General features: G+C 30.5%; 1 protein-coding gene across 1 annotated transcript in view; it reads left to right on the top strand.

The window, feature by feature from the left end:
* The first annotated feature begins 4,208 nt into the window (after positions 1–4,208).
* Rnf11 (Ring finger protein 11) overlaps positions 4,209–12,031 on the top strand; it is a 20,375-nt gene continuing 12,552 nt past the window's right edge. Inside the window, exons 1-2 of the mRNA XM_067046607.1 lie at positions 4,209–4,615; positions 7,402–7,550. Coding sequence (XP_066902708.1) covers positions 4,505–4,615; positions 7,402–7,550 — 260 coding nt within the window. The 5' untranslated portion in view covers positions 4,209–4,504. The remainder of the gene's footprint in view (positions 4,616–7,401; positions 7,551–12,031) is intronic.

Raw genomic sequence — 12,031 nt, 5'->3', positions numbered from 1 at the left:
AAGCATCTAGACTACAATAGTACATATTGTCTTTAGCCTACACATTTTGTCCTGGATGAAGAGCAGGTCTGTATAGTTGAATTACACGTGGGCAAAGCTTTACATTATTAAATGCTGTTACCTATATTCGCAGTACTATTAAGTTATCATTGCAACTATATATAGGTCGTTACTTTATCCAACTACAGTTTTAATACCGAAATTTGTCCTAAGATAGGAGTTGGCAGAGACCGGCTAAAAGAACCTATTATACCTAGAAAGGACTATAACACAGGACTCAATCATTTTACAGTCTAATCTACTACGACCAAACCTTAAATTATAAACATTGCGGACTTCGTTTTCTATATTCTATTGAAAAAGCAAATTAAAAGAGGAGGTAGTGTAGAATAATCGTAATATGTACAATTAATATTTTTTTCTATTAGTTTAAACATAAATAAATACATCCAATCAATGTCATTGACACTTAATCAGCCAGCTAAGGTGATTCTAAAAAAAAAAAAAGCTTCATTTTCAGAACTGTTTCCCTCAATTTTTTACGTAACTTCCAGGGAACATAAAAAACAGTATGCTACAAATAATAAAACTCGAATAAATTTTTTGTGGTCCGAATACAAAATTCTTAGAGCGAGAAACTTATCTGCCGACCTTAGTTGGAATGCTAAATATTTCCGAAAGCAGACAATGCTTCATCAGACAATCTTATAAAAAAGCAATCATATAGCAACTTTTATTATTGACTGATTGTTAGTTGGTAAAACAAGCGAACTACAAAGAAACGTTAGAAGTAATAAACAATGTTTTCAAAACACTCTGCACTTTGTCTAAGGTTGACGGCTAAATAACTATCAATAATTCTTCGGTGTTAATGTGAACGATTGATGTTTGTTAATGAGAATTTGAAAAATTAGCTTACACTAGTTAGTTAGGGGTGTATTAAAAAATAATAGAACTCTTTACTTGACCTTTTGTAGGGAGAAAAAACGTGAAATTATAATATTTCATAAGAAAGATTGCAACACGGTAATGAGAATTATAAATTTACGTAACTGAAAATTATCCTTTTCCATTAAAAGCTGAATAGTGACAGTTGGTAGGCGGAAAAACTGTTTTGCCGGTACACGGTAGAGTAATTCTTCAATTTTTGTGCTATTTCAGTAACAGAAATTTGTAAGAATGATCGAACTGATTTTATTTTTCTGTTGTTATCCTCCTTGAGGCTAATATTTCCTTCTACTTTGAGATTCGATTCATTACTCGCTATGTAGTTATAAAATATTTAATGTTGGCTCAATAAAAATAAAATATTTCGTTTTATATTGTAAACATAATATAATCGTAATATTATTATATTATAAATATAATATAATCGTTTTATATTATAATATTTTAAATAAAATATTTCGTTATGTAGTTATAAAATATTTAACGTTGGCTCAATAAAAATAAAATATTTAATGCTTGTTTTTTCATTACCTTGCCCTGTTACAAAGCTGAAGATGAAACTTTTCAAGTCAGTGGTACCAATTTCTTTTGTAGTAAACTTAAAAAAAAAATAAGAGATAAAAAGATGGTCCGGGTGTGATCAAAGAAAAAAACTCAAATATTCATAAAACTATTTAATTTGAGCCAACATTCCGTCCTACATTGCAGGACTTCATCAGAGCTTATAGATTCCAGGCAAGCACGAAAAATTCACTAAAAAAAATGGCTGTAATCTTTTTAGCCTTACCTCAAGTACTACTATAAAATATAATTGTAATTTTACATGGAACACTCCAATCGCTATAAAAAATTTTTTTTTTACCTTTGACACTAACATTGCCTAGACTGATTTTGAAATGCTCATCAATATACCCTCACAAAAAGGGACGTGACAGCTGTGGGAGTTGGAGTGTGGGCCCCAGAGCGCCCGATTCGGAACGCTGTAGGTTCTGTTTCCACCTGGGAAAGTTAATATTTATTTCTTAGCGCTCCGGAGAAGTGAATCTTGGGACTCCAACCTTATTTAGTAGGCGGCAATAACTTAAAGGTAGCAGTATGGGGTAGGCAAAAAGGACCACTAGGCCCTCCTGCCGGACTAGTTTCCCCATCTGTGCTAATACCAATACCCACCAAAAAATAAAATACCGTGCTGATAGGCGATCAGGACATACTAGAAGGAAGCTGAAGCCACGTGGTATCCTTCGTTCCCTTCTTTAACCTCTTCACTTGGTTCCAGGATGTAAAATAGAATGAGTATTTTTATTGGTGGTACTCTCTAGTACTCAACAAAATCAATACTTGTAATACGTAAATTTTGTATATTACGAGGGTGGTTTGAAAAGTTCTCGGAATCACCGCTAGAGCAACGAGGTTCCCGCGCAATAATCACACATTCTTTGTGAGTGAACATATGGCATGAGTGCTAATGACGACTCTTCGTTGTTGTTTTATGCGTTGTGATTTGTGACAATGGAAAAACCTGAGATTCGAGCAGTGATTAAGTACTTTGTAAAGAATGGTATGGAAGCAAAAGAAATTCATGCCGACTTTCAGAACACACTGGGGGACTCTGCTCCTTCATATTCAACTGTTGCCAAGTGGAGAGCTTAGATGATGAACCGCATTGTGGACGGCCAGAAAGTGCTACGACCACAGAATTTATCGCAAAAGTGCATAAAAGGGTCATGGAGGATCGTCAACTGAAAGTGCGTTAGATTGCTGAAGCTGTAGGGATGACATCTGAACGGGTATATAACATTTTAACAGAAGAATTGAGAATGAAAAAATTATCCGCAAGATGAGTGCCACGGCTCTTGACACTGGACCATAAATGAACCAGATTAGAAATGTCCGAACAAAATCTGGTGCGTTTTCAGCGCAACCAACAAGATTTTTTGCGCCGGTTTATGACTACAGATGAAACTTGAGTACACTACTCTACCCCAGAGACAAAACAGCAGTCAAAGCAGTGGAAACATGCTGAGTCACCTCCACCAAAGAAAGCAAAGGCAGTTCGTTCGGCCGGAAAGGTCATGACCTCAGTTTTCTGGGATGCAAAAGGCATTCTGCTGATAGATTATCTTTCTAATGGCCAAACAATTATGGGACAATACTACACAAACCTTCTAGACCAACTACAGGAAATATACGCGAAAAAAGGCCTGGTTTGGCAAGGGAAAAGTCATCTTTCATCAGGACAACGCCCGCGTGCGTTTTTGGGGCGGCCAAGATGGTAATGGAGAGACAAATATTTCATTTTCTTTCACTATCCTCTATTAGAACCCCTTGGCTTTGACAAGTGGTATTCTCAATGGGCAGCTTAGGGCACTGATGTTTGTGAAATTAATAAGTAAGGCATTATTAATCTTCTTGCATACCCTAAAATTTCATAAAAATTAACCAGTTATCAATTTGTTTCATCAAATTCCCTTCTGCAGATTCACTTATCGAAAATATTAATAGACGCGCTGTAATGAAAATTTTTGCAGTAATAAACTTCTGAAAAGTTATTTATTTACCATCTGCATTTAAAATAATTGTCAATTATTCAAACAAAATTTGAAAGTAGCACAATATGAATTTTTGTATTGATAAGATTTTTCCATTCAAATAACATATTCCGAGTTAACAATGGAAAGGTTTAAACCGAAACTAATTTTGTCACTGGCGGATTTAGTGATAATTGAGGATTTTGAAACCACAACAAAATGGATTGAACAAAATGATTTTTTTTAAAATGGATATTATAAACAGAGATGAGTATAAAACAAAAAAAAAGATCCGATAAGACATCTCTTAAATGAAAATCTCCCGTTTCACCACAATTGGCTTTTTTTTTAGAACTACACATAAAAATGTATAATGACTCGTTGTCGCTGGTGAAATAACAACTAAGGTAATTCTTGTTCGGAGACAATTTTTTTTTTCAAATTAACTACGTTTAATGAGCTACAATTAACACATTTATTGTAATAACAATGAGCTCATAGAGCAAAAAACAATCGAGTACTGTTTTCTAAAATTAATTGTTTTGCTCAGTTTAATAATTAAAACGGTAGTTGAACCAAAAATGTTTGTAATGTCTTTGTTTGAAAATAAAATAAAATAAAGACGTATTAATTTTTTTTTTTTTTATCAATCCTACAATGTACATTTTCATAAATTCTAAAACATATTATTATAAGGTCTTACAATGTGTGTTTTCCCCATGGCTACACTGGTTGTAGTCTTTGTTGAGATTTCGAAAAAACCCAACTCACCAGCTGATCGAAAGAATGACTAAGATTTTTTTTTAATTTCGTTCTTATTGTTTATCGTTTTTGTGGTGATATGATTTCTGTGTCTCTTTAATTACTTTTAAGGGACATGGAAATTGACATTTCTGATCACAATTTGGGGATGATGGTTCAAGTCAATGTTTCAAGTTGTATGTGGAAGTTCTTTGTTTGACAGGGACTGGAGCAAGAAAACCAATGATTTTAAATGTTTTAGCATTAACTTGTGATACCCTTTAAAAATGGGGAATTGCCTGAAAGGCTCCTCTGCTGATGACATTTCTTTATTAAGGGGCAGTGAGAGTGCAAATGATACTAGTTCAGACAATCTTGGTCTCCCACCTCCATACAGGGTATGTGTTTTTTAAAGTAATTGTTATTATTACAATCATCAGTTCTCCTGCTGGTGATGTATGTCTTAAAGCTTACCTTAACTAATTTTATAGCATGTTTTATACTATATTTTTCTGTATACTTTAATGTGTTGTTTACTCTTACAAGTTATTCTCAGTTCTATTCTTTGTGCTTGACTGTGTATTAATGTGTTAATGATACCAAAATATCGTTATTGAACTGTAAAACATAAATTTTCAGTTTTATTAAAATATTATATATCAGTATTGACAGTCCGCATGTTGTACTTCTATATTTATAACTTAGAACCTACAACAATTATCCTGCTGATTTGGAAGATATATTTTTCTTAGCTATAAACTACTGCTGTTATACTACTTGCCTTTTTAAATGTATTTTTGTAGTTATTAATGTGGGGTTACTAGGATGCTAGGGTGTAACTTGCAGCTTTAAGAGTTAGGTAAGTATTCAGATTTGTAATGACAGTTATTTTCAACTTAATCGCACATATTCTACCTTTTAGAAAACTTGCAAATTAGGAAGTAATTGGCATTATAGTTCTAAACACCATTTTTGTTAGTTTAAAGTCAAACGTCTAGGCTCTAGTAATCTCACTTTGAAGTATTTTTCATCTTTTAATCTATAATTAGTGGAAATTAATTTTAGTTCAAAGATGGTTTATTAGTGAATATACTCATTGTTAGTATTATGAATGTGTTGATTGCGATTCATTATGATCTGAAAACGTGAATTAAACGTTTTACCGATCAAAGACCTCTTTTGTTTTGGTTTTAATAAAACAATGACTAATTATTAATTGTTTCGAAGAGGCAATTGGTTAGTTTGGGAAATGAAAACATCACAATAATTCATTATTATTCATATTGATGACAAAATCAATACTCAACAGGGTTCTTTGTGTCATAATAATTTTATTTCACCTATTCTTCAAATTTATTGTTGTTCATCGAAAGTAAAGCTTAATTTGTATATCATAAATTGGATGATGATATTAAATTGAAATAACTTTTGTAAAGCACTAACAATGAGTTGATGAATTTTCTGAAATCCATGTTTGAATCATGAAACCATGAAATCCATGTCCAAGCGCCTGAAATGTCAAGGAATTGATTGATAGTTGGAGAACAATTTTGAAAATTTTTTAACATGTGCTTACCCATCTCTCGATTTTAAAGCTATTGCTTGAATATTGTCCTGTTTAATGGGTGTCTTATGGACTTGTCCTCACATATCTCTCCCCAACTATCGGCAGTCAATTAAATAGGTCAGTTTAATGAGTCAGTCTTTAGGTGACCATAACAAGAAGTTTGACAGATTACTTTTTGTTTGAATATTAAAAGACTTTACAAAGGTTATATAAAAAGTTTAATTCTTTCTTTAATTTTGATAATAGGCAAATTGTGTAATAATAGACTTAAATCATATGCTAGGAGCTCTGGGCTGAAAATAACTTGTTGCCAACTAAAAAAATGCTGTACAATTTGAAAACGTCTCTACTATAATATCGATTTTTATGTTGTACATTGTTTTACATGCATTTGTTAGGTGCATACCTACCATATCTTCTCAAAAATCTCATTCAAACTCTGGTTAAAAACAACTTTCATTTTTTCTTGGTCAAACAGCACAACCTGTCATTGCTGGGTGAAAGTTCGTAGACCAAAAAAGTTGTCTCTCTCATTTTTGAAACCTAAATATCCTTTGCATTTGTTTATTTTCCCAAAGTTACTAAACTTTGTGATCCTTTACAGTCTTAAAATCAGCCATTTCAACTCTCCAATGGAGAAAACAAAATCTGACTTGATTTTTACCTAGCAGTTACTCAATAGTTTTGATATAAATCGCAGTTTAAATTGCTGTTTAATCATTTTATTTTCATACTTCATTTTTTCACTTATTGTCTTATGGAAGTAATCTATAACATAATTAATGCTAGAGGTATTTTTATATGACTTTTTAAACTCATGAAGGATCTGACCATATCTGTTTCACGATAATCCTTTTTTTTCAGATTATTATCCCACAATATCTAGAAAAAGTAATAATCTCTAAATATTTAAAATGATCGATCCAATAGAGAGAAAAAAATGTTTACGGGTTGAAGACATCTATGTACTAGTTCACTCCTGATCCATGATATAACTTTGATTTATTTAGTGAAAATGATTCTTAGTCTTAAATTATATTAGTAACAATCTATAAGGATGATATAGGGCTGGATTAACCACGGCTCCAAATTTCTTGGCCTTCGCTTCTAGAGCAGAAAATGTTTGGCTTGTAAATGCTGTAACTATCTTGAATATTGTTTTATCAAAATAATATTATTATGTTATTGAAATAATTTTATTTTAAAGAAGTGTTTTTTCTACAAATGGTTCCAAAATTTTTTAAAAATTGTTCCACTCTTATTTTACTCACTTGGACTCTTATTAGAGAGGTGTGAATGTTAATTTGTGACTGAAACCTTGACAGTTAGAGCCCCTTTAGCATCAGGAGAAAATTTTAATGTTGGCCTTGTTTAAAAAATCGATTCTCACCAACAATAAATGTTGTAACTTCGGCAATATTTCCTAAGTGATAGAATTTTAAATTTAAACTCTGTAAAGTAGTATCTTGCTCTGATTGAAGTTTAATTAGAAAAGAATTGTAACAAACGTCCTTATAGGTTTAAACAACGTTTTTGGACATCCTATCTGAACCAGTGCTGTATTATCATTATGGATAGTAATACTTAATTTAATTTTTAATTGTGATGTAATTATAGGAAGCTGTCCCAGTATACTACCCTTCTCCTAACATCAGCAGACCTGTAAATCAACTTACAGAAGAGGAACAAATCAAAATAGCTAAACGCTTAGGATTAATTCAACATCTGCCTACTGGTAGTTATGATGGCTGCAAGAAAAACAGGGAGTGAGTTAAATTTCATCATTCTTTGAAAATAAATTAATAAATTCTAATACTTATTATTTAAATTGTTTGATTAAAATTAGTTTTAAGATTAAGAAATTGGCTTCTGAATGATTAGTTCTCATGTACATTTTTGCTTCCGCTTACCTATATTTGAAATATAAAATAAGAGTAGGTGTTTATATTCAAAAAATTTTGAATCTAAGTTTTCAATGGAATCCGAATAACCAAGTCTCTCTGGATGGCATTTTTATGTGTGTTTATGTAAACAACATAGTTCTAAACAGAAATTTGTATGAAACCGAACTTACATTTTTAAGATTGGTAAATGCCTGAGATGTTATAGCAACTGTTTTTCATTTCTTTCTTTTTTATTTTATTACTCCTTGCATGGTCATTTCTGACATAAGGGGTAGTTATCTACAGATAACTAACCTATTTTAACCATGGAGGGAGGGTCAAGTTTTCACTCCCTGGGACCGCTACAAAATTTAAATCACCCTCTTCTCCAGGTGCCACTGCAGTTGCGAAGTTGCTAAGGTAGTCCTCATAACATCCTCAGCTACAAACAACCGTTTTTTGCTGATATCTGAACATAGTAGAAGTACCACTTTATGTCATTCATTTTACACTTTTTTTTTTTACAATTATTTAAAAATAATTGGCCCTAGCAATTTTTCTTAAACTAATTATATCAATGTACTACTAAATGGTATTTAATATCAGCTATACCTTATCCTAATTATGGACCTGGCTTACACACCAAGTTTTGCTAGTGACTTCCTCTGAAGTACTTATAATTTAATTTATTTGACAACATTAAACAATGACTCTTCTCTTTGTTGGTAGTAATAAAAAATGGATAAATATTAACTGTGAAATGATTTGATAATTTACTAAAAGAAGAATATTTTCCCAGGTTAAAAACTAATTTTCAGAGTGAGAGAAATAATATAGATATAATAAATCATTAGAATGCTAAAGAATTTAGGAAAATTAATGTATAACATTTAAAGTTGTAAAAGGTATTGGAGAGTGACGTAAAATGCATTAACTTAACGGATGAGATGGGTGGGAAAAACATGGTAATTAATTGTTTTAAATGAATATGTGATGTCATATATAATATTATTATATCTCCGTTGCCTTGATCAGAAATTAGTTTCTATTAAAATTAGAATGGTAAGTGAAAGTTGTGTGATATACACAGCACACCAGATTATTTTTTCTTTGGATACATTTGAAGAGCTCCCTATAAAGAGGTTGTAATGTTTCTAAAAGCTTTTCAGGGATAAGAAATAAAAGTCTTATCTTCGACAAAATTAAAATATTTTCAGTTATGGCACCTATGATGCTATGTTTTAGTCTATCAGTAGGGTTAAGGACAGATTCATTGCTATTACCTGTTAGATTATGTCAGGAAGGAGTTTTTTTACTTTAAAAAATTGTGTTAAATTTTGTTAATAGGACCTCTTTAATGAGATACCTTCAAAAAGATTTATGTTTCTAATGTAATTTGCTCCAATTTATGTTATGCTTAAAAATTATTAAAGATAAAATTTTATTAGCATAACTTCTTCTAAGTTTTTTGAGGAATTATAAAACAAGAATTATAGTGTTGCTTTGAATTTCAGAGGCAATCCATTTTTATATATAAATAAATCCATCAATATCTAGGTGGATTTTTGAAGTATATTAATAACTCAAAAGTTGTGGGAGCTCAAGAATTGAAATGGACATTTGTCACTTCCCCATAAAATTTCCTTTCTTTTGATACTCCATTTGTCACCATTCATCGTTCCTTAGAGCCATATGCCACAATTCTATACCAATGTTGATTGAAAAGTTATATATATATATATATATATATATATGTATGATTATTTAAATCCCAGTGTGTCCAATGTTGGAAAAAGTCAAGGTCCTTTTTAATTATAGAAAAGTCTGGAAACAAAAAAAAACAACAGGAATACTGCCACAGTGAGAAAATGTTCTGTTAAAACTCAAAACTGATGCAAATTATTATGTAATGGTTTAATATTTAAATTGATCATTTATAATATCAATATGTAACAAATAATGAAAAAATATTTCAAAATCATTACAGTAAGCCTAAAAAAAAGTTTGCATAAGTACTAATGTTATATGTACTAGGCAGACTTTTTTCATTTAAACTTTTTATTAAAATTTTAAACTTTTTTTCATTTAAATTTTAATGTCATTGATTATGCTAACATACTGACAACCAATGTTTTATTTTTTGTTTTTGACCATCATTCAAATTGTCGTTTAGTATCAGATAAATAAAAAATATTGCCAAGATTTTAATTTAAAAAAAGTTATACTTTTGATAGATTATAGATTTTACTAAAAAAAAAAAATACTATTTAAAAAGAAATTAAAAAATCAACACATCGTTCTAGGGACATTTTATCTAAACCATCATTTTGTTTGAAACATACTTGGTGGTAGGACACATTTGAACACTAGTGTACAATATGTCGAATTTTGAGGATCATCCTGGGGTAACCTGATACGAAGGTGACAAATTAATTGAAAATTGGTGTGATAGTCTTGCAGAAAAGCCGTGAATAGCCCATGGATGAAATTTTTTTTTGTAGATTTTTGGATTATATATGTCTTGAAACATGAAACCTCAAGTGTAGAGGGAGGAATTTAATTTTTTTTTTACATGCAGTAACTAAATTTACTTCGCAGTAACTAAATGTGTCTCATAGCCAATCAATTCCTTTCAATTATGGAATCATGAGTTTGTACATTCATATTTTATGAACTGTGTCTGTTATATTGCAGTGAAAAGTCCTGCTGGGGAAATTAAATTGGTGTGTGCATCTGGAGTGGATTCTGGTTCCGTAATCTTGTTGGCTGAGTCCTCAATAAAATTTTCTGTTAATGGAGGTTTCATTATAAAGGAATGCGAGAAATTTCACTGTATTAACAAATTTCTACCAATATATATGTTAATAAACTATGATTCCAATGCATGAATGAATTAAACATTAGAAATATAACTAATAATTGCAAAACAGAGGAAATAGTACTAAATTTAAATAAAGAAAAAAGAACCTAAATGAAAAAGTCAAAGAAAAGAGTAAAAATAACAGATTTTTTTAATAATATAAAGTAAAAATTATTTAAAATAAAAACACAATTAAAAAATGACTACTTAGATAAAAAATAGCTTTTTTAAAAAACATAAAGATGTAATACTTGGAATCTATAGTAATAATGATAAATACAAAAATTATTTAACTATTTTGAAAGACAAAATTGAAGATTAAATTTAAAAAAAGGAGTTTATGAACCTGATAATAAATAATATGAAATAGTTGCTATATTGGGGTAATGTCACAAAATAATGAGAATAATTGTCAGAAATTGTGAATGTTAAATTTGTTTTCAAAGATAAGTTTTTTAATTAATTCGTAACTATGACTCAAAATAAAGTCATGTAACTGTAATATAAATTGAAATTATTAATTAACAAAAACTTTGCTTAGTTCCATGTAAACTGATATATCTTTCTTGTATTTTTCACTGAGAGTATATTGGGTGTTTAGACCTGGAAAAGTAAGATTTTTTTTAATTATAAAAAGCCAGGGAATCCAAGAAAAAAAATCTGGAAAACTGCTACCGTGGGAAAGTTCGTTGTTAAAACTCAAAAATGACTTGAATAATAATGTAAGGGTTAAATCAGTGCATAAACAAATGTTTCAGAATCATAATAATCTTAAAGAAAAAAAAAGCTGCTAAATACATATAAGAATTCAATTTTCTATACAAATCGTTCATCATACATTGTATTTCCTGGGCCGGCTGGGAATATTCTAATGCCATTCATGATGACTAACTCTTATGATTACTGGTTTTCAATTATGATGACTTTTCTACTTACAGTATTTTCTTCAGGATTCAGATTCTAAAGTTTTTCTATTTGATTTCCGTGTTAGGCTGGTGAAATCTTTTTTTCCACTGCTTAGTCAATTTTATTTAAGCAGCACTTTTTTTTTGTTTGATCTATTAAAAATTATTGGCATTGCATCTATTCCTCAACAACACCTTCTGACCTGTTTTTCTTTTGGTACTTTTTATGTAAACTATCCAAGTTAGGACATAGATGAGTAAAACTCTGTGGTTTACTTTGTGAGGTGAGGTCAACCGGAGCAGTTAAACATTTCTCCTTCAATTTCAGTTTCGTACAGCTTTTTTTTCAGCTAGCTGTTCACACTGACTATTTTGTGTGAGACCTGGTTATTTGGACTCAGGGGACCACAAAACATGTATTTCCGTTGATAACTCAAATTCAAAATCATGTGTGATTGCAATACTTTCCTTTACTATATATTTCATATATTAGTAAGTGAAAATAAAAGTAATGGTTAAGCTCAAAATCAGGACAGGTAGTGGTGATAAGAATTGTGCTAATTTAAAAAAAAAAGTATTCATTTCCAGTAAATTTACGG

This window comes from Halyomorpha halys, unplaced genomic scaffold (genome assembly GCF_000696795.3).
Source record: "Halyomorpha halys isolate HHAL.00 unplaced genomic scaffold, Hhal_1.1 Scaffold99.1, whole genome shotgun sequence".
Lineage (NCBI taxonomy): Eukaryota > Metazoa > Arthropoda > Insecta > Hemiptera > Pentatomidae > Halyomorpha > Halyomorpha halys.
Note: the sequence above shows the minus strand (reverse complement) of the source record. Positions and strands in the feature narration are given on the sequence as shown.